General features: G+C 48.3%; 1 protein-coding gene across 4 annotated transcripts; it reads right to left on the bottom strand.

Annotated features, from left to right (window-relative positions):
• Positions 1-254: 254 nt before the first annotated feature.
• Positions 255-22370, bottom strand: STMN4 (stathmin 4). Of its 4 annotated transcripts, XM_002756817.7 has the most exons (8): positions 22317-22370; positions 8667-8757; positions 7392-7487; positions 6548-6628; positions 5933-6141; positions 4858-5049; positions 4117-4170; positions 255-1839 (listed from the first exon to the last, which is right to left on the bottom strand). In XM_002756817.7, exons 2-7 carry the CDS (start codon positions 8677-8679, stop codon positions 4150-4152), a joined length of 612 nt encoding a protein of 203 aa, XP_002756863.2. In that variant the 5' UTR covers positions 8680-8757; positions 22317-22370; the 3' UTR covers positions 255-1839; positions 4117-4149. The 4 variants fall into 4 exon arrangements, with proteins under 4 accessions (XP_002756863.2, XP_008977329.1, XP_008977330.1 ...); XM_008979081.5 differs by lacking the exon at positions 4117-4170; XM_008979082.5 differs by lacking the exon at positions 6548-6628.
• Positions 22371-23301: the final 931 nt, after the last annotated feature.

The following is a 23301-nucleotide window of genomic DNA, read 5'->3' as shown; positions in this document are numbered from 1 at the left end:
ATCTTGCCAAGTTACTTACCCTCTCTAGACCTCAGTTTTTTGTCTGTGAAATGGGATGATAAGAGTACCTACATCCTATAGGTGGCGTGAAGATAAGTGAGATGATATAGATGTAAAAGTGCAGTGCATCTAGTAAGAGCTGCCTGAGTTAGCTGCCACCATCACCATCACCATCACCATCACCATCACCATCATCATCTTTGATCCCTCCTGTTACCTTATTTTAAAATAAAACTAAATTACAGTACCACTGGTGAGCAGAAAAAAAAGGCTAGACCAAAGGGTTTATTTGCAAAGCTATACAAAACTACACAGTGTACAGGGCAGAGTGGGAAGAAGCCCTGGGACCTGGTTAACACAGGCAGCCCCTGCACTCATACTTGTAGGGGAAGGGAGGAGGGGAGCTGCTTTTCCAGCCATAGTTCAGTGTCCTGGAGACCAAGACGGCTGGGTCTGGCTGCCTCCTTTGCCTTCTACTAGCAAACACTTTATTTCCTTGCTTGCATTTTCTAATCTACTTAGAATCTCAAACACCCAAAGCATGCAGGACGTCTATGGTTTGAATGTTGCTGTCTCCCCCACTTTCATAGGTTGAACCCTAATCCCAACACTACAGAATTAAGAGATAGGGCCTTAAAAGGTGAGGTCATGGGGACTCCACCCTCACGAATGGGATTTGTGCCTTAAAGAAGAGGCTTGAGGAAGCCCTTTTGCCCTTCCCTTCTGCCATGTGAGGACACAGCAAAAAGGCATCATCTTTGAAGCAGAGGAAAAGTCCTCACTCGACACTGAATCTGCTGGTGCCTTGATATTGGACTTCCCAGACTCCAAAACTGTGAGCAATCAATGTCTGTTGTCAATTACCTAGTCTAATGTATTTTGTTATAGCAGTCTGAATGGGTGTGACTAAGACAACTTCCTTCTTACAGTACATCTTGGGGACCACATTAGGATGTCAGTTCATTGAAAGGAAGATTGAGTTTCTCTTCTCATCAATTTAGTGGCATGCTCTCCAATGAAGATTAGCCCACAGAGGGGATTTTAAAGAACAGAAGAGAAAATCTTTCAATTATGCCAAAGGCTGGCATGATTCAGCCCACCTCACCCAGACCCCAGATGCTCGAATGGCAAAATTAAGAAAGCAAAAGGGCATCTGCCATCAGATGGATGAAAGCCAGATTTTGAGAACTTTTTAAATGACCCAAAGGACATATCCAGGAAATAAAGAACTGGACACTTGGAGTCAAGGTTTCATTGGTCATGATGATCAAAAAATGATGGTTCACACACACACACAGACCTCATCCCACCTGCTGCAGGGCGGAAGCGACACCTGTGGTCCTCACACCCCCTCTGGCTGGGCCCTACGGAGGGCCCTGCAGCCGCCGCCCCACCCAGGACTCTGTCCGTCACCCTGAAGTTCTACTGCCCTGGTCTCCATCTCCCTCAACACAGTGCCTGGAGGCTCCATGTCCAGGTAGAGATGTGAAAATCAGATCTGTGGTGGGCAGGGTTGCAGTGTCCTCAAGTTCTTCTCCATCTCCCTTTCCCAAACTCTCTCCTCTCCCCTCTCCCACCCGTTTACCCGGAAACAAATAGGATGGCTTCACTGGTCAATTCTTAACATGTACAAACACCAAAAGCAGAGGAAACGCCCCTTGGCCACCCCCCTCCCCCCAAACCCCAGTGCTGGGAGTGCAGCCGGCGGGCGAGGCTGCCTGGAACGTGGAGCTGCTGGAGCTGTCCGGCTGACCTGGCAACTTCTTTGGCCTCTGGGCTTTACCTGGAGGCCTCTTCCTTCAGCTCCTTGTTTTTCCGCACCTCCTCGGCGTGCTTGTCCTGGAAGGAAGGGAGGGAAAAGGGCAGGTCACACAAGGCTGCCGGGGACAAAAAGGGAGACCAAAGTGCAAGAGAACCAAAAGCAAAGAGTGGCCACCACGGGCAGTGAAGAGCTGTGTCTGCAAAGGTATCCTGAGAGGGGCAGAAGGTGGCAGGTGAGGCTGGCAGGAGGCAGGGGCGAGCCTACTGGTATGGCCCTGGGGAGCTCAAGGGCTTGTGGGTCCCAACCTGTGGCAGGGGCCCAACTTACAGTAACCCTGGGCCCCCCTCCTAGCCTCTCCCTCCCTCACCTGGCTGTTCTGTGGTTTGGCTTAAATTGTATGGCTTGACTTCATATAAGGAACTGCTGGGGGTAGTTTGTGCCAGAGGAGCAGGCAGAACAGACAGGCCTCACTGCAAGCATCTCCTACAAATCACATGCAGCTGCCTGCTGCTTCTAGTTCTCATCCATCTCCTTTGCTAGAATTGCCTTAACCCTGTTGGTGAAAGATGAGGACACTCTGATTTTACTTTGTTATTATTTAAATAAAAATAGAGATGGGGTCTTGCTATGTTGCCCAGGCTGGTCTCTAACTCTTGGCCTCAAATGATCCTCCCATCTCTGTCTCCCAAAGTTCTGGGATAACAGGTGTGAGCCACTGTGGCCAGATGTGGACTCTTAAAGTACAAATCAGCAGAAGAATTTTGAAAATGTTGCCCAACTCCAAAAAGTGGGCTTTCTTACGCCTATCATAAGAGAACCTTCTTTTATTTCACAGGTAGTGCAGCCAGAAGATGGTACCTGCCTCCCAAGGCCCATCTGCAGAAGTATCTTGGCTGGCTTACTTCTCCAACTAGGCCTCAGTTCTCTGATCTTTAAAGAAAAGGGCATCGACAGGAGGCTCTTACACCCCTCAGGTTCTGTGATGTTTAGCATTCACCTGGTCACTGTGCATGTTGCCGGGTTCTCCATTAGATAGTGGCTTTCCTAGGGCAGTGACCATATCTTTCTCTTCTTGCTGTTTCCCAGTTTCTACTATGGTGCCTTACACATGGCAAGCACTCAACAAATGTTGTCCCTCCCAGAGCCTGGCACTGTCACATCCAGATGATAGAATCAGCCCAGAGTAGACCCACTGAGCAGCCCAGGTTTTCAGGATAAATTATAAACTACAAATCAGTTTCTGCAGACACTCTAGAACTTTCTGTGGCCTAGGAGTGAGGAGTGGTGTACACAGTCCAAAACTTTGGTACATATCAGCATGACCGAAGAAGCACCATCCCTAGACAGCCGGGGTCGGTGTTCTGGGGAGGATCCATGTATGTGTATTTTTTAATTTTATACCAAGCTAGTCCAACACGTGGGGTCCGTGACTCACACAAACACTGGCACAGCAGGCATTGTGGAAGGTGTCCATGGCCTGGTGCACAGGTGGACAGGGCAGAAAACATATACCAACTCTCACCCAACCTCGTACCTCCACCAGTGAGTAAAGGAAAGTAGGGACCAAGGTCCCAGAAGGATGCCACCCGCTCAAATGTCTGCTCTGACATCACACCTCTTTGAGTCTCCCCGACATCCACAGCTATCACTCTACTATATGGACCTTTCCAATCTCTCTGCCTCTGAATCTACCGCCATTCTTGGGTGAGTGCATGGTGCAAAGCCCTAGGTTCTGCACTCCCTTTCCTTGGCCTCCAAAGTCTCTCTTGATGGCAAAAGGCTGGCAGGACAATCACAGGCTGGTCTCCTCGAACCACTTGGTCTTAGAGCCAAAGAGCTGGGTGCTAGTCCTAGCTCCACTGCTTGTTGGTTTCATGACCCTGGGCAAGTCATTTGACTTTTGTGGACGTGTTTTTCTTATCTGCAAAATAAGCATAACGCCTGTCCAGCTTGCTTCAGGAACTTGTGAGGATAGTGGCCTGATGAAAGTGTTTTGCAGAGTCTCTCAAGTGCTCTATCCTGGGTGGAGCCTCAGTGATTTCTTTTGGGTCTGGCTTAGGGCCATGCCCCCTCTTAGCCCAACCCCAGGTTTTTGTTAAGAGTTTGCTCCAAGTCATCCCTCCATAACTGGGGAAGCCTGAGGGCTGACCCAGATCACCTCCCTCCCATGTGACACTTGGTGGAGGCCCTGCCAAGCCTTGCATCAGTACAGGGTCTGCCACATGCCGGCCAGTTCCAGGGCCTACGCAACATTCAGACCCCTTGTGAAGAAACCAGATCTTTCTAGGACCTGTTGCCAAGGGCCTGAGACTCTAGGTGGATGGGCAGGAAGGCGCGGGGACCACGCTGCTCACCATGGGACGAGGCCACCGATCGGGTCCCTGGAGTCACCGCGCAGCAGGCGGTTCCTGGAAATAAAACACAGAGCTGGAGCTCTCCCAGGAGCTGCAGGAGAAACTGGGGCGGCCTTGAGACAGGAAATGAGGCCAGCGTGTTCTCAGCAGAACGGGCCGATATTCTGCTGACACACAGAACCAACCCCGGCCTCATGGTTCTCCTATTTAGGTGACACTGTTTCATTTATTGACAAAAGGCAACATATTGGAAAGACCTGTGACTCACTGGGTCTGTGTCAAGAGGTTTAGAGAGAATCATGTTTCCTGCTCGATGGGAAACTCAGCTCATCATACCCGTGACTTAGAGCCAAGAGCTCAAGAAAGCATCTTTCCTTCCATCAAATCAGTCCATTCAGTGATGAAGCTAGGAATGTTCCACTGCTTGTCTATCTCTACTCCTTTGTATCAGACAGGCTTCCTCTAGAAAATCAGATATATACTCTCCCTAAAACAGTAAAGAATTTTAATTGTGTAGCTGTGCAGAAAAGCCCCCAAGGAAACCCTGATTCTGGTTGTTTCTTGCCTCTGACTTCCTGGATCATCCCTTCGGAATTCTCTAAGGATCCTGCCTAAGAGAAAGATCCCAATTCCTGTCCGAGGCTGCTTCCTCCCTGAGATGATCAGTAGGTCCCCGCATACTTGCTGCAGAAGGAAAACAGCATGACCCAGGAGCCTCCTCTCTAGCCAGGGACCACTAACCTTCTCTTGCAGCCGTTCCAACATGGCGGCGAGGTGGGCCTCCCGGTTCTCCTTGTTGGATTCCATCTTCTGGGCTAGTTTTTCCTTAGCCATCTTGATGAAGTTGTTGTTTTCCTCAATGGCTTTTTGGATCACCTCTCTCTCATGTTCCCGTTTCTCTGCTAGGTGCTTCAGGAGCTCTGCTTCCTGGTACTGGGGAAGCATAAAGGCAGAAGGTGGCCCTTCCCAGTGAGTGCGCCGGGGTTAATTTCACCATCGTGGTTGCAAAGCTGCACACCCAGAACCTTCACCTCCCTGGGCCTGGTCCCCAGCCCATTAGCAGGAAGCAAAGACACTTCCTAAATTTTTCCACCCCTTCAGAGCCTTCCACATTCTTTGATTTTTTTTTTTTTTAACCAGCCTTTTCCTAAATGCCTTCAGGGCCCTTTTGCTCATTCCCATCATTCATTCATTCATTCATTCACAAACACTAAATGATCTTATACTATGTACCAGGCACTGGTCTAACAGTTTGGGGACAAAAAAAGTCTCATGGAGATGAACACATATAAATCACTAAAACCCAGGCTAGCGTGGACATATGCCCTAGGGTATAGACAGGATGCACTGAAGGAATTCAAGATAGGAGATTATTTTCTGCTTGAAGGATGAAAAAAAAATTCACTTAGAAGACGGCATCAGAATCAAGCCATGAGAATCCATAGAAGGCACAGAAGGCATCCGGGCCTGGAGATGCCCCACACCATGATCTTCTCTCCCTCCTCCAAGGAAGGAGCTCTTTCCTTAATTCCCTAGCCGTTCCCTAAATCCTTAGCATTTGTCGAAGTTTTATTTTTGCCACTGTACATTATAAGGCCACCTCTTGAAGGAACATAGAGCAGTGTCCTATCCCCTTAACCAAACAGTGAGCTCCTAGAGGCCAGGGGCATTTGGCTCTTTGTTTCCCTCAATGGTGCCTCATTCTCCACTGAATCTCAGGAGATGCTCTTACCCAGCTCAGGTCCACCACCTGTCTTCTCCACCTCCCTCCCCCTTTATGCTGAGAGGGAGGAAAGAAGGAAAGGACCACATTTACCTTCCTTCGCTCCTCAGCTGCTTCTAGTTTCTTCTGGATCTCTTCCAGGGATGGGTCTCGCCGCCTGGGCAGGGAGGCGTTGAACTCAGGCACCCCATCAAAGGAGGGTGGTTTCAGGATGACTTCGAAGGACTGGCCTGAGGTACATTTGTTCAGCTCAATGACTTCCATGTCGGAAATGACACACCAGTTCAGGTCCACTGTGTCTGCTACAGAGGGCAGAGAAGGGGCTGCTCACATCCTGAAGAATGCATGGGCACCCAGCAAGCACTCAGCGCATGCATACTGCAGTGGGAGAGCTAGGGTCCCTTGCAAGCTGGGACTGGGGTCCAGCTCAGTCCTGCACCCGGGCACCTAAGGGCGATGGGCTCTGACGTGCTGAAGGAGTTTGCAGCCACAGTGAGGCTTCAGCCCCCAAGAGTAGAGGCCCCAGGCAATATGATTTCCTATGACACTGGCTGCTTTTACCATTGCTTCCCCCACCGGCCTCCTCTGACTGCTGAGCTGCTCAATTTGTCATCTGTGCTGCCAGGCAGGGGTGTGTTGGCCCCGCCCACCCCCGGCCACTGCCATCTGACACTCGGCCTGCGGACCCCTCCGCTGCCTCCCTCCTACCCTGCGCTCTTCTTTCTCTCCAGTCAGCACTGTCTTCCTGCTGGCTTTCATCCTTCCTCCTACACTGTCTCCCACACCAGCCTAGACAGAAAAAATAACCTCAAGTCATCCAAGCACGCCTGCTTCTTGGTGCCAGACCAAACCCATCCCTGCTTCTAACCAGGGCATTAGGAGGTGACCTGGGCCCCCAGCACCCATGGTGAGGACATGGCCACCCAGTGCTCCCTACTGGTGTCTTGGGGCTGTCCCAGCTACGGGCCCCACACAGCAGAGTTGTCACAGAGCCTCCTCTTCCTACCTCTGGACTCTCCCAGAGCATTTTCTGCCCTTCCCAGAGGAGGCCTGTTGGCCTGGAAACCGATTCACATGGTCTCATCTTCTCCTCTGGTTATGTTTCCCATGGGCGGAGTCTCTGTCTGGCTCACCTTTGCATCCCCCCGACCCTTGATTTGTTAGACACATTCACAGAGGTGACACTAAGTGAGTGCGCCGGGGTTAATTTCACCATCGTGGTTGCAATCTGCACACCCAGAAGCTTCACCTTCCTGGGCCTGGTCCCCAGCCCATTAGCAGGAAGCAAAGACACTTCCTAAAAATTTAGGAAGTGTCAAGTGAACTCTGGGGAAGCCTGACGCAGACCCTCATGGGCTCTCCTAGTGTCCAGGCTACACCACTGCAGCTCAGACCCTCAGGCTCAACCGCTGGGATTTCATCGGCTCTGGGAAGGAAACGATGTCTTGGGAAGAGAGTTTCATTGAACTGGGGTTGGGGTGCAGGACCCATGAGAACAGGACACAGGGCCCCCTTCCCTGCCCCTCACTTTCCTGGCTGAGCCTTCACTGACCTTCATATTTGTAAGACGACTTATTCAGGGGATCCGCCAGGAAGCAGGAGCAGAACAAGGACACCAGCGGGAGCTCCTTCATCTTCTCTTTGTAGGCTGTGGAAACACCAGGCACGTGAGGATGGCACCTCTCCCAGCCTCAGAAGCCAGTGTCCCTGTGGGTCTGGGGCTCTGAGCAGCCCAGGGTTCCACAAAGGCACTCAAACCACACAGACCCACGCCGAGGCTGGGCATCTGGGCCCTTTGCCCTGAGCAGCGTTGTTCAGGATGCCTGTGTGGTATTCGAACCCACTCCTGTCTCCTATGGAAACCTGAGCCTTCTAGAGCACCAGATCCTTCTCCCCAGTATGTCTCCTCCTCTTCCAGACCATAAAGCAAATGCTGTCATGGAAAGGTCCCAAGCACCAGTGCTTCAGCTCTCTCTCTCTCCCAACATCTGCCCCAGTACATTTTGATTCTTTTGCTCCAGGATACAGGAGACCCACACTCCATTCTACTCCCAATTCTTGGCAGTGCTGGCCTGCAGGGTTAAGGAGCTGGTTAGGAGGGGGCCATCCTCACCACCATCCCTCTGTTCTGCCCCTCATAAAGTCAGGCTGTGAGCCTTCTCTACCTTTCCAACACAGTGTGCAGAGCCAGGGGGTTGCTGGTGTCCCAGAAAGCTGGAGCATATCCCCGCCACCATGTCTGTCTGTGCTTGGGATGTCAGGGGTCAGAGCTGCCCTGGCTCCCGACAGTCCCTCCTCCCACCATCTTGGAGCCTGTGTGTCTGGTTGCTCAGGCTGCAGCCCTTAGCTGACCCCCAGCCCAGCATTGGTGCTCCCCCATCCTCATTTCCTTGTAAAATTTTTTGTTGAGATGAGGGTCTCAATATGTTGCCCAGGATGGTCTCAAACCCCTGGGCTCAAGCGATTGTCGTGCCTCAGCCTCCTGATATTGGGGACTATAGGCATATGCCACTGCACCTGGCTTCCTTTTATAAATTTGAAAATACATGTAACTGCAAAAATAATATATGGTCATTATAAAAACTTTTTAAAAAATACCACATATACAGATGAGCAAAAGGAAGAAAATCTCAGCTATGATGCACCCCCCACCACTTGCTCAACTTGTCGCCTGTGGTGACAGGCAGTGTGGTGTGCCTCCTGTCACTGCCTGCCCCCAGCCCGTGTGCTTTCTGCCCAAGGTGTGCTTCCCTGCTTCTGTGAGAACATTTTGGGTCGGAGTTGGGGGAGTAGCCTATGCCCCATCACACATGATTTTTGTACCTACCAGCAAGGGTCATGTTTCTGGGATCTGGTGGCTGAATCTAGCTGAAAGTCACAGAGTGGATCTGTCACCAGCTCAGGACGCTGTCACCAGCCTGAGAAAAGAAAAGGACAGGATTTTACCATCGATGGGGTAGACAGATTATTCTCATAAGGAAGGTCTTTATACACTGGGAAGGGGATCTCGGGGGTACCTCATTTGCTCTTCCTCCAGGCCCTCCCCCACCAACTGTCCCCGAGGGTCCTCCACCCAGACCTCCCTCTCACATCACATAAACCAAGCTCAGATTCCATGCACTCATGATACTTCCAAACTGGCTTTCCAGTCTCAATACCCCCAGTGTGTGCAAACATGGGTTTCCCAAAAACATATACGTCAAGGGGTGCTCATCTGTCTCCCTCCATAGCTAGGAACCTGGCCCAATTCAAAGGTTAGGGTGAGAGACAAATCCTCTGGCAGAATCAGCTGGGAGGAGTTCATAAAATAACTGCTTGTCCTGAACTTCTCCCCTCACATGCCCGAGAACTCTTTGGGCCACTTCTGATATGGATTGAGAGGGAATTGAGCATAGGATGTTAACAGGCCTTTTCAGATGCCTCTCACCTTCCCTTTCCCAAGATGACTGACCTAAACTGTGCTTGGCCCTAGTTAAGACAATCCAGGACACGGGAAAGAAAAGCATTAAGAAATCATATCTCATCACAGGGCCAGCACACTGCCAGAAATCAGCATGCAGAATTGCCGTGGGGCACAGAGATGGGGCTCCATACCCCCAGCATGAGCCAGGGAGTCCAGCAGGGGTCCTGGTGTTGATAGCACCTGAGCAATGCCTTGAAGGATGAGTTAGAATCAGACAGGAGCTGGCAGGAGGGTATTCTGCAGGGGAACATCACGGGCAAGGGTCGGGGTGAGAACACCACTCAGTGTCCATGGAATCAGGTCGAGCTGGTTGACGCTAGATCAGAAAGTGGGAAGAGAGGACGACACAGGAGAGGCAGGGAAGGAGCAGATCTGGGTGGAGCTGATGGGAGCCCACGAAAGCTGCTACTGAGACTGAGGAACAGTCAGCAGTGAGTGCCAGTCTTCAGAACCATTTGATCCTTGGCCACTCTCTGTGGTCACTGTACCAGGATAAGGTGGCAAAAGCCAGCAGACTCACTGCCCACATCCTTGCCAGCCAAAGAGACTCTGAGACCCACTTCAAGCCCCTTGCCTTTCCCTGCTGGCTGGGGACTGGCAGGAGGGGCCAATGGGAGCAGTCAACTCAGTTCTGGCTTTAGGGCTAGTCCACTGTGGGTCAAATACAAGCATCACCTCTCTTACTAGCTCCGCTATTCTCTTTCTCAATCTTAATCCTGCACTGAGCTGTGCAAATTAAATGAGAAAAGCCCATGGATAGCATCCAGTAGGCGAAAAGCACTGAATAAAAATTAGTCTCCTTGGCCGTGTCTTTTGCATCAGGGCAGGACCAGGTGCCACACACCTGCTTCAGAGCTGTTACCTCTGGCCTCACAAGTAAGAACTGTTGCTTCCATGTGCAGATGGGGAAACCGAGGCTCAGAGGGTTTCTGTGCCTGCTCAGGGTGATGCCGCTAGGAAGTTAGATTGCCCCTTTGAACTGAGGTCCAGCTGGACTTAAAGTGCTTTGTTCTCCTCATTCTTGTTGTGCTTTGGAGCCAGAGGCCTCTGTCACATTGCAGCACAATGGGTCTTCTCTCTGCAGAGCTAAGCTGGTCCTGACGGTACCAGTGAGTCCCTGAACAGAGAGGCAGGGCTGTGCCTGCATGCGACTGCCCTGGTCATGAGACTCCATCCCACAGTCTCTGCTCATGGCCAGGCTGACTGACAAGTCACTCGCAGAGTGAGTCAGCCGCGCCAGAGAGGCAGTGGCCTTGGACTTCTACCTGGGGAAAGGATCAGAAGCAGAAGCCTGAATAGGTGGAGGGGAGGCAGAGAGGGACGCCTGAGAAAGAAGGCAGACTGAGTAGGAGCAGGCAGTAGGAGTCAGGGAATGTGCCCCCAACCTGAGCTAGAAATGATGACAGGACCCTGTGCTCATGGAGCACCTGACACCCACCACGTTTTCCCAGTCAAACTTTGCATGAAGCTGGCCTAGGCTGACAAGATAGGCATCAGCCGCTTTGCTTCAGATGAAGAACCTGGGCTTCAGGGAAGTTAAGATGCTTGCCTGAGGTCACACAGTTCTAAGGGTGCAGAGCTGGGTCTAGTCTCCAGGTCTCTTGACTTGTAAGCTCTTCCATTGTAACCAGTGGAAGAACTAGATGCTCACTAATGCTTACTCCATGGTCCTGAGGACTCACAGAAAGCCAGCCTGGCCTGGGGATATGAGTTAACTTTAAAATATGTAGTAAGCACTTTCTACATTGAAGGAAATGGGCCAGGAGTTTCAGGAACACAGAGAAGGTCAGAAAGCCAGAGAAGGAAGACCAGGGCAGGACACAGGAGATGTTGTAGAGGTAGGGCAGAGGTAGGCATGGGCACGGTCAAGGGAGTTGTACCAGAGACCTCTCCGTGTTACAGGATGGGGTCTGCGTGTTAAAAACGTGCTTACCGAGCAGCTGCTATGTGACAAACTCACTTTCATTTTAATCATAGCCTCGTAAGGTGGGAATTACTACCTCCATTTTATAGAGAATGAAATTGAGGCTCAGAGAAGCTACATGCCTTTTCAAGGCCATTTAGTATAGTCGGATAAATAATGTTCCCTACATACATACATACATCCTCATCCTAACCCCTACATCCTCATCCTAACCCCTAACCCCTACAACCTGTGAATGTGAGCTTATTTGGGAAAAAAGGGCTTTTGCAGATGTAATGAAGGATCTCAAAAAGATCATTTCTGCTTGCCTGAGAAAGCCTTAAACCCAATGGCAAGTGTCCTGATAAGAGAGACACAGAGAAAGGCCGGGCGCAGTGGCTCAAGCCTGTAATCCCAGCACTTTGGGAGGCCGAGGCGGGTGGATCACCAGGTCAAGAGATCGAGACCATCCTGGTCAACATGGTGAAACCCCCGTCTCTACTAAAAATACAAAAAATTAGCTGGGCATGGTGGCGCGTGCCTGTAATCCCAGCTACTCAGGAGGCTGAGGCAGGAGAATTGCCTGAACCCAGGAGGCGGAGCTTGCGGTGAGCCGAGATCGCACCATTGCACTCCAGCCTGGGTAACAAGAGCAAAACTCCATCTCAAAAAAAAAAAGAGACACAGAGAAAAGAGAAGGCCATGTGCAGATGGAGGTAGAGATGGGAGTAAATTAGCCACAAGCCAAGGAATGTCTGGGGCTGCCAGAAGCTGCAGGAGGCAAGGACAGATCCTCCCCTAGAGTCTTCAGCAGAGTTCAGTCCACTGACACCTCCATTTTGAACTTCCAGCCTCCCAGTTAACAGTAATGTGATACAGCAGCCCCTGGGAAACTAATGCCCTCTGGAAGTGACAGAGCCAGGGCTCAAACTCCCGGTTCTTTCACCTCAGGTACCAGTATTGATACATGGGCTGATTTGTTCTTCAAGATGATCTATGTGGTCGGGCGTGGTGGCTCATGCCTGTAATTCTAGCACTTTAAGATGCTGAGGCAGGCGGATCACTTTGAAGTCAGAAGTTCGAGACCAGCCTGGCCAACATGGTGAAACCCCATCTCAAGTGAAAATACAAAAATTAGCCAGGCATTGTGGCACATGCCTGTAGTCTCAGCTACTAGGGAAGCCGAGGCAGGATAATCACTTGAGCCTGGAAAGTAAAGGTTGCAGTGAGCCAAGATCATGTCACTGAACTCCAACCTGGGTGAGTGAGCGAGACTTCATCTCAAAAAAAAAAAAAGAAAGAAAGATGATCTATATATGTGTGCCTGTGGGTCCAGGGGACCCTGTAAATCCTCATGCCAACAGTCACATCATCAAGATCCAAAAGGTATTGCTGCCCAGGGAACATTCTGAGAAAAGACTCAGAAGACAAGAAGGTGGGAAGCAGAGGGCAGGAAGACTCTTTCAGAGGGCACAGCGATACAAGGAGTCTTTGCCACGGGGTGGTGCCAGCCATGGCACGAAACACAACTTTGTCCCTAATACCCTGCAGCATCTGTGCCCAGTGGGTCCGGTTGCATGTGCCTGCCCAGCACCTGGCCTGGTTTTGTGATTCTAGGTTGTCTTGTGAGGTCTGTTAAATGACCGTGGCCATGTTATCGTGCCACAGCAAAATACAGCCTGCAGTGGAGCAGGGTCACCAAAGCTCCCATGGGACTGTCAAAGGAGGACAGTAAGGGTGTTATGCCCAAGGTCAGAGCACACAGAGTGCCAGGGATTCAGGCGGGCATGGTGAAGATGAAGACACAACAGAGGCCATAGGAGGCATGAGGCCAGGAGTGCAAATCCTCAATGGGCGATTCTATCCAAGATGTCAGCCAGCAGAGCAACGTAAGGCAAAACCCAGTACAGAGGCAAACCTCCATCCCGACCCCTCAGAGGTCCCTTATGTGTTTTCTGTTAGGTGAAAGCCAACCCTAGCCCTTCAATTGCCCCTAAGGAAGACGAGGAAATTCACTGCACCCAGTGGCAGCAAAGATCAAAGGAGCCTCCCCAATGATTGGAAGTCATTCAACCAATGTCCAGAACCACAGCTAGAGCTCAGGACAGTGGCCTCCAGCTCCTGCCTGGTGGTCACTCTCAAGCACTTCTGATGGACACAAACTGGTTGGTCAAGGGGCAAGGCCTCTCTGGGCAGCTAAGTCCCTGTACTGGCAGGGATTGATGCAGTGGAGCAGGTAGAGAGAGGACTCAAGCTTCGGATGGCAAAGGTTCTGGTGTGGCCGCATCCCAGGTTGTAATGCGGTTAATATGCAGTTGAGGTTCTGCAGTGCTCGTCACCTTGCAATGACTTTGAACCTGACTGTGTGCCGGGAACGTGAACTGGGTTTACTCAGGAACCCGGGAGGCTCACTGGGCTGCAGGCAGCCTGCATTGGGACAGAATGCTAGAAGAGGAACTGGAAGATCAGGGAGACCTCTAGACCAATGAAGGACTTTGTGCTTCATCTCCTACCCAGTAGGAAGCCACTGACTTCTTTTGAATGAAGGGAGAAGGGAACATTGATGCTGATAATAATAGCAATAATAACAACTACCATTCTTAGGCAGGAAAAGCACAGCTGTTATCTGATTTTTCCTATGAGGTTATTTGAGAATGAAGACATTGAATCTCAGCAGTTAAGTAAACTATACCATCGCACATGTAGGTAGGGGCAGAGCTGGGATTTGAGTCCTCAGGTGTTTCATTCAAAAGCCTGTCTCTGACTTTAGGTTCTGCTGCTAGTGCAAAAAGATTCATCTGGTAGCATTCGTTTGGGGAAAAAATAGGAGAGAAAAAATTAGGAGAGAAGCCAAGTAGCAATCTGGGTACAAAGTGTGGGGACCCATTGGATTGAGTTGCACTCTGAAGTATTCACATCTCACCCAGCACTGTTTTTCCATTTACAAACTGACCCATGCATTTCCCCCAGCACCAGCATCTAAGAGTCTGTACAGAAAAGCAAGCAATCAGAGCTTTTTGTTGATGGCTTGAACCCTTAGCATAATTGTTAAGAAATAAATCAGTGGTGATAACCCCACCAAGCAGAGAGCCAGCCATAAGGAAACATGAAATGAGTAAGTTTGGGTTGGAGGCAGATGTGGCTGAGAGTGAAGTTGTAGGCTATTGACTGAGGAGGGATCTCATGGTGGGACACTGGGGAGAAAAGGATGTTTAAAGTGAAGAGATCAGAGCCCTCAATTTCACCCAGAACATTTGAATGTCGGAGATGGAGAGAACAGGTTCTCAACTCAGCACAATCTCACTCCCAAGAAATACATGGGACTTTCCAACAGTCCTGAGACGGGGGATGCTACAGGCATTTAATGGGCAAGGTCTGGGGAGTCTGAATGTCTCACAATGTACACATCAGTTCCACACAATAAACAACTGTCCCTTCCAAAATACCAATGGCCTCCTTCCTGGGGACTAAAGATTCTGAGGTCACGCAGAGAGTTGCCAGCAGAGATAGGATGGATTCCAGTGTCAATGCCTTTCTCTTTTATATTTCTTCCTTCTCTGTCCCCAAACACCATCCGGGATGAGAGGGGACAGCCCACATGGTCACCAGAGCAGCTTTGAATGAGAAGACAGATACACAAAAGGGAGGCCCCAGCAGGGCACTTTCATGCAACCCACACTCCCAGGCTTTCCGTAACGCAGCTCATGTCCGGGGGGCAGACAGAAGAGCACCAAGCTCTCAGACAACATATGGCCACCTCCTGGGTGCCTGCCTGACCTCTTAGTGCCTCTGACTGCCAGTACGACAGAGTGAGCAAGGATTTTCTCGGTCACTGTAAGAAACGCCCAAGAATGCTTGCAGGATATGTCAGATTCCATGTGGACTATTTTTGAGGGATATGCAGGTAATGCATGTCCCAGTGGCTTGAATAGAGTTGACCCTGGCAAGGGTTTCAGAAGACAAATCTAGGAACTCTGGCCAAGAATCAGGAAGAATACTTCCATGGGTGTGGGAGCAATGAATTCTGATTAAGGTCCTCTAACCACAAGCAGTACAGGAAGGTGGTTCTTTAATTCTGTGCCCTATTACCGGTCTTCTTAAAAATCCAGTTGAGGTTATGTATTTACCCAAAATTAGCTGCATAAGCTATGTAAGTACCACATTTATTTGCTTTGGGATGGAATTATGTCAGCTCAGAACAGTGGCCCTGGTTATTTCACGCTGATCAAAAGGCTCTGTGATTGGCAGTCATATGTCTTCTTTGGGTTTTAAATCAAAAGGAGATAAATTATTTTTTCATGAATGCGGTTTTCATTCTTTCTACAATATTTATTGAGTGTTTAATTCTGTGCCAAGCCCTCTGCTAGATCCTAAAATAACCACAGGAGTTTTTGTTGGTGGGAAAGTGAAACAAGCCCCTGGACAGGTATCTAGAGCCACTGTCACCTTTGGACGCCCTGCAGATGCTCTGCAGGACTCAGAATGGTCTTCTGCAATACTGCAGACTATGCCATAAATGGAGAAGTGGTGGGGAATTAGAGCATGGACAAAGAATGAACCAGTGAGACATATGGAGGGAAACTGGGCAAAACAGAACAGTATGTGATTCACTGGCTCTGGGGAAAATGGCACTGTTTAATCACCCCTCAGGCTCATGCTTCCAAGGACATCAAGAGGAAGAGATGATGGGGACCCAGATGGACAGGGGCAGCTCCCAGGGGGTGCCCAACAGGCTTAGGTTTCTGGGAAATAAGCACCTATGATAAAAGCAGAACTCTGAAGGCCTGAGTCTGAAGAGTCCTTCTTAGCACTAACAGCTATGTTGAGAGGCAAGACAGAGAAGGAAAATTAAGCTGGAAAAGTGACAGTCCCAAATAATCCACAATGATGGGATTTTCTGGATTATTTTTATTTTCAATTTAATATATGTAGAAGAGGCCGGGCATGGTGGCTCACTCCTGTAATCCCAACACTTTGGGAAGCTAAGGCAGGCAGATCAGACCAGCCTGGCCAACATGGTGAAACCCCATCTCTATTAAAAATATAAAAATTATCTGGGCATGGTATTGGGTGCCTATAGTCCCAGCCAGCTACCCAGGAGGCTGGGCAGGAGAATGGCTTGAACCTGGGAGGCGGAGGTTGCAGTGAGCCAAGATCATGCCACTGCACTTCAGCCTGGCTGACGGAGTGAGACTTTCTCTCTCTCTCTCTCTCTCTCGATATATCTATATAGCTATATAGATGTGTGTGTGTGTGTGTGTGTGTGTGTGTGTAGAATAATCAGCATGACAGAAATCAAGCTCAGGGGCATGGACTTCCATTCAGGGTTGCTGGAGAGCATGTGAGGCATGTGACCCAAGTGCCATATGAGGTCCTGGGTCAAAAGCACATGAAAGCATCAACACATAAAGCAAGCCCTTTTCATCTGACTCCCAATAACAACAATGTGAATTGAATAGTGTATAGTGCTTTATGATTACACCTATAGGCAGATGTGCATCTTATTACTAATGTTTTCATTACAGACATAGTCACATTATATTTTAGAAACTCTATATGACAGAAAAAAAGAAAAATCCCTGTAGTCTTGCTACTTTATGCTATTGGCATTTTCTTCTAGGCTTTTTCCCCCTGTCTATTAGTTTTACATAATTGTAATCAGGGAATCTACATTAAAAACATTTTTTTAAAGATAGAAATGGGGTCTAACTGTGTTGCCCAGGCTGGTCTCAAGTGATCCTCTGGCCTCAGCCTCCCAAAGTGCTAGGATTATAGGCGTGAGGCACCACTCCCAGCCAGGGCATACACATTTTATCATTTCATTCCCGACACCAAATCCTGTACACACTTAACAGATCATCAGTTTAGGTAAGTGACTTAATTTTCCCAGAGTCCTACAAGTGATAAAGATGGGATTTGAATCGAAATCTCCTTATATTGAAGCCCATGCAATTTCTGATAAAGCTCCATGCTATGTCCTCATATCCAAGGCCACCCTAGACGTAAGCACAATGGGTGATTGCTGACAGCATTTGATTGAAAGGCCAGGCAAATACCCTGTATTAGCCTCCCTTTTATGGGTGCATTCCATGCTTAAAATTCTCATCATTATATCTATCCTTCAGCTCAGGCATTGCCTCAGAGTCTCTGTTAAAATGCACCAAGCTTCTGGCCCACATTCAACTACACTGAAAGAAATTCCTTATCTTTTGCAATATCGCTCTTGTTTTCATTCTCCAGTGCTTTGTAAATTTTGCATATGACTTTTAATTTTAACTTTATGTTAAATCTTTTATGTTTATATTTCACTACATTAAGAATGAGAGTATCTAATGATTTTATTTGTGTGAGATGAGAGGTTTGTTCTCTCTACAAACCTTCTGGTTTTGTCAGAATTATCTGGATTTTCAGTTCTGGATTATCATACTGGGTTCTTTCTTACATTATTCATTCAACAAATATTTATTGAGGATCCACTATGTACACTATGCAAGGCGCTAGGGATACAGTGATGTTCTTACAAACACATACCCTAGCCTCAAGATATTTGGCATTTGTATTTAGCCTTATAAGAATGCCAACGTAACTAGACAATGAGTCTAAATTCTGGTGTTTTCTTTGTTCATGACCATCATTGTTACCATGTGACTTTGTATTTGATGTCTTTAATTTGATTTTTTTTTTTATTAACTAGAGTACTTCTTGGAGTAATTGTTTTTCAGAAAAGCTCATGGCATGTTTTTTGTTGTTGTTGGTTTTGTTTTTTGTTTTTGTTTTGAGATGGAGTCTCCCTCTGTCACCCAGGCTGGAGTCCAGTGAGGCAATATCTTGGCTCACTGCAATCTCTGCATCCCAGGTTCAAGCAATTCTCCTGCCTCAGCCTCCTGAGGAGCTGGGTTTACTGGCATGTGCCACCAGGCCCAGATGATTTTTGTATTTGCAGTAGAGTTGGAATTTCACCATGTGGCCAGGGTGGTCTTGAACTCTTGACTTCAAGTGATCTGCCTGCCTCAGCCTCCCAAAGTGTTGGGATTACAGGTGTGAGCCAACGTGCCTGGCCCATGGTATGATTCTTAAGTCCTTCCTTAGGCATCTGGTTTATGGTAGATGCAGATGCTAGACAGCCCTGTCGAGGATCAATAGTTGAATTGTGTTTGTGTTGTGGGCGGACAGAGCCTGCCTGAAAGGTGCTGTCCCTATCCAGTGCCTTCCACCTACTCAGTGTGAACTTTTCTCCCTCTGGTCTGGCTGTCTAAACACAGACTCTCACATGGTCCATTGACACTCTACACTTGGCCCATCCTCCCCAACTGGGTCTTTCATCCTAGATCCACACTCTGCTCCTTTTTCTAGATTCACATTCTCCAAACTCTTGAGTTGCCTAAAGCCCATCATGAAGCAGGTCAACCAGCCCCAGGTTCCTGCCCTTTCCTACCTGTTCTGTTCTCCTGCCTCCCACCTCCTGCCTCTGACAGCAGGTCCCTAAGGGAGTGGACAAGAAGCTCCCAGTTTTAATTGATAGAAAAGGCCAGTGAACTTTGGGCTTCAGTGGGGAGGGATAGGTATGCCTCTGTGTGTATAGGGAATGGAGTGGGAGCACTCATATGTGTGTGTAGGGGGTGGGGTGGAAGTGTTCAGATGTGGGGCTTCATGTGTGTGCATGCATATGTAGGTAGGAAGGGGGCAGGTGTATGTGTATTCATGTGTCTTCCTAGAGGGACTAGAGATGTAAAACTCTGAAAAGAAAAATGAAACAATTTTTTAAATGGCAGGGAAGAATTTTTAGTATCCATCCCTCCCTAAAGAAAAACAGAAAAAGCAACCTTTTCCAGGCTGTCACATCTCTAAGTATAGCAAATGGTAATTTAATAAGCAAACCAAATTACATACGATGCATTATTTCCCAAGCTTAAAAAAAAAAAAAAACAGTTTGAGCTGGGGGCGGTGGCTCATGCCAGCACTTTGAAAGGCTGAGGCCAGCAGATCACCTGAAGTCAGGAGTTCAAGACCAGCCTGGCCAACATGGTGAAACCCTGTCTCCACTAAAAATACCAAAAATTAGCCAGGCATAGTGACAGGCACCTGTAATCCCAGCTACTTAGGAGGCTTAGGCAGGAGAATCACTCAAACCTGGGAGATGGAGGTTGCAGTGAGCCAAGATCATACCACTACACTCTAGCCTGGGCAACAAAAGCAAAACTTTATTTCAAAAAACAAAACAAAAGCAAACAAAAAAACCAGTTTGGTTCCCTAAGTGACATTATAAAAATTACACTTTACATGTTGTATAATTCCCCAAAACTTCTATTCCTCCCCCAACAAAAGCAGTTTCATTTCTCCCCATCTGTGTCTTCAAAATCTCTGGGAATTGTGTGTTTCCAAATGAGAATCTCCAGGAAGCATGAAATAATATAAAGATATATCAAAGGGAGCCGAGGAGACAATCTTGGGGGCTCTTGAAAAATTAAGCCTTTCTCTAATTATGATCTTAATAATTAAATATCTTATTATTTAAAAGCAAGAAAACAAAGAATCTGAATTTTTCCATTCCTTCTATATAGTTGGTTTAATGTAGACACTAGTCTCCTTTCTTTATCCCTCTCTTATCCTTTTAATTTCTTTGCTCCTTGTTCCTTTTTCCTGTTCAACTACCTTATTACCTGAACCTCAGCTTGTCAATCTTCGTTGCTCTATTTTAAAAGTTATCAATCAGCCCACATCCCCCTACAGGAAAAATGGGGTTAAAATGGCCTAGTCCAATGAAAGAAGACAGCCACTTGGCCCTTGGGTTTCTGTTATTGAACCAAAGTGAAATCTAGCTATTAAGCACCCATCCAAGGAAAAATGCAAGACGCTTCCACTGCCCTCCATCTCTATCCAACAACCTGACCAGTATGGACAGTATTAGACCAAACTTCTCCATCTTTGATAGGTCCTTCAGAATGAAGCAACTCACTAAAGGACAGCTTCCCATAAAAAACAATATTTGGATTTGATCGCAACTTAAAAGAACTTATTTTTTACCTGGGAATAGGGACACACAGTGCGCAATGTGGATGAACCTTGAGGAAGGTGAAATAAGCCAATCACAAAAGACAAGTACTGTATGATTCCATTATCTGAGGTACCTAGAGGAGTTAAGTTTATAGAGACAGAATGTAGAATGGGGTTTTCCAGGGGCTGGGGCAAGGAAGAATTGGGATGGCCTAATGTTTCTCAAACATTTTTGAGTGAAACTCACAAAAAGTGCTACATTTTATATCATGATCCGGTATGTATATATCATGATATGGACAGATACAGACATATATGATTATGAATACAGACATATATGTACATTTGTACACACAAATATACACGTAACTGATACATAACTGAAGACAGCATAGGAAGCATTATTTATCCCACTATATGAGATGTGCTCTCATTTTTTCCTACTCTATCTTATTTCATTTTATTAAATAAATAAAATTAGCAAAATACCATTTACAATCCATAAATTGATTTTACAGTGTACTAATGGATCTCAACCTGCAGTTAAAACACTAACCTAGACCAATCCCTAACATAATGTAAAAATCTCCTCCAAAGTCTCCCTGCTGGGTAGCCATCCAACTTCTGCTTGAATGCCTTCAGTGATGGGGAACTCATTCCCTACAGGGCCGCGTGCTCTATGGTAGGCTCATCTGTAGTTGGCAGATCCTGCTCACTCCAGAGCTTTTCCAGGAGTGGCCTGCGTGGAGCTGGGAATGCCAGGAGGGCTGGGACAAGCTGACAGGTGCTCCGTGGTTTCCAAGAGGGGTGAAAACACAGCTCCTAGAAATGAGCTGTGTTTTTACCAGTTCATTGGAATGAGCCAGAGACTGAGGCAGCATTGCTGGAGACTCTGGCGTCCTTCTATGGAGCTGCTGATCCCACCTTTTCCCCTCTGCCTTCTCATCGCTCCAGCACTATGATTATATCCTCATCTGAAGGATGATCTCATTCTCCTAGCACCCGCCTGTGGGAAAGGTTTCCTCCTGCTGGGAGGCGGGGGGCTCAGCCTCAAGTTGAGACAGATTCCCCCACAGTCCCTCTCAACCTCCCACCCACCCCTCGAGCCTCAGCAGGCCACCTCTGGCCATCCCCACCTTGTATTCTCTTGGTCTTGATACAGGGGGTATACATTCCCAGGGTATTCAGACCAGGGTGCCTGCACATTCCTGACCTCTCTCAAAAACACACACACACACACACACACACACACACACGCACACACACAAGCATTCTGGAGACTGGCCCATGTTCAGGACAAGACACCACCACACCTGATTGTATCTTCCTGGGAGAAATAAAACAAAGGCAGCACCACCACGTGGGGACAGCTGGTCACTGGACATCAAAACCCTGGGTCCCAGGATAAGAAATGAATGATGCCTAAACTCCTGGCAAGGATGGTGGGCTGAATAAGGAGCGGCGCTGGCCAGGGCCCCAGTCAAGAACCAGGGTGTGGCAGATCTGGGCGTCTGCAGTTTTCAGCTTTGAAGCCAGCCACCTCTGGCCAGGTAGGATCACGCTGACCTCAGGGTGGGGCGGGGCCAGGAGGAGGTGATGATCTCATTGCATTCTTAGAACCAAGAGAAGAAAGTAACCCATGCATAAATAGAGGCGGAGGAAAAGATGGGTGATTAAAATGGGAATGGGAGACAAGAAAAGCTGTGTCTGAGGAAGAAAAGGTAAAACCACAGGAGAGCATCCCACTTGAAAGGGATCTTCAGGTCACAGCCAGCTGCAGGGGCAGTCAGACTCCACACAAAACCTTTCTCCATAAGCAACAAAACACTTTTATGCAGAAATAACTCATGATGGCATCTGACAATTCCCACTCATCCTGCCTCTCCTGAGCTCTGGAATAAAAATGACACCCAGAGCCCACCTTCACCCCTTGGCTGAGTGCCATTCTTTTTGCCTCACCCTATTTACCCCAAGATCTGACAAAGTTTAATTTATTGAGTAAAACCAAAGGCAATACAATAGGTGTTAGACCCCTCGCTTCTCTCCTCTGTGGCTACTGTCTTGTTTTTTCTTTTCCCTGAAAAGCCTCGAATTAGTTGCATTTTATTTTTACTTACGTGCAGTCCAGTTAGAAGCGAGCTGCTCTCTTCCTCACTCCCTCAATTAGTGGTACCCTGGGCTTCTCTCAACATCAGCACCACTGCTCGCTCTCGCCATGACATCACCTCCAAGCTCTGTGATTGGCCAGCAGTGGGTTGCTTGGCAATTGGACAGTCTCCTCTGGTGGAGCAGGGATTGCCTGAGTGAGTAACTCTTGGTAGGCCAGGGAGTGGAAGATGATGTCAGACAAAGAGCCTGCTTTCTCTGCTGCCTGTGGAGCTGGAAAACCAGAGGGTGAGGGAGGAGAGGAAGAAAGGAAGAGGGAGTGGTACAGGAAAGGTTGGGGGTATGGCACACTTTGTGAGCTGGGGGGATAATGAATGATTTCCAGAATCTTTAGGTCTTTTAAATCTAGGGGTGAGAGAACACGGAATCCAGGGAAGAAATAAAAAAGAACAGATGAACCCTAAAAATAGCTTCCTGGAGGGCTTGGTGCCTGTTTCCAGCCCTGTCAGAAAGGCTGGTGGGTTTAAACGATGACTCAGAAGGTGTGGGGTTGTGGGGGGCTGCAAAAACCCCAGGCTTGGGAGCTGATAAGAGTCTCTGGAGAGTAAGTCTTCCCTCTGGCCACCTTTGCAAAGGTATCAGCCACATCTCTGCTGTGGCGTTTGACCAACACTAGTGGGTCCCCACTGCCCCTCCCATCCAGCCCATCTGGGCCTTTCAGAGGGAGCCACAGGTAGGAAGATAGAGGGGTCATTACACTGGTGATTCCTAAATATGGTGGATTTTTAAAATTTTTCAATAGGTTTTGGGGAACAGGTGGTGTTTGGTTACATGAGTAAGTTCTGTAGTGGTGATTTCTGAGATTTTGGTGCACCCCTCACCTGAGCAGTGTAACTACACCTGATGTGTAATCCTTTACTCCTCACCCCCCTCCCACCCTTTCCCCCAAGACCCCAAAGTCTGTTGCATTTTTCATCCCCATAGCTTAGCTTCCAC

The sequence above is a fragment of the Callithrix jacchus genome, chromosome 13 (assembly GCF_049354715.1).
Source record: "Callithrix jacchus isolate 240 chromosome 13, calJac240_pri, whole genome shotgun sequence".
NCBI lineage: Eukaryota > Metazoa > Chordata > Mammalia > Primates > Cebidae > Callithrix > Callithrix jacchus.
This window is presented reverse-complemented; position numbering and strand designations above follow the sequence as displayed.

Excerpts from the sequence above, each read along its gene's own strand:
- STMN4 (XM_008979081.5), bottom strand. Across the intron at positions 6,142-6,547 it reads GAGAGAAAGAAGAGCGCAGG|CAGACACAGTGGACCTGAAC; the intron begins GTAGGAGGGAGG and ends TGCCCTCTGTAG. Across the intron at positions 1,840-4,857 it reads TGGAACGGCTGCAAGAGAAG|GACAAGCACGCCGAGGAGGT; the intron begins GTTAGTGGTCCC and ends CCTTCCTTCCAG.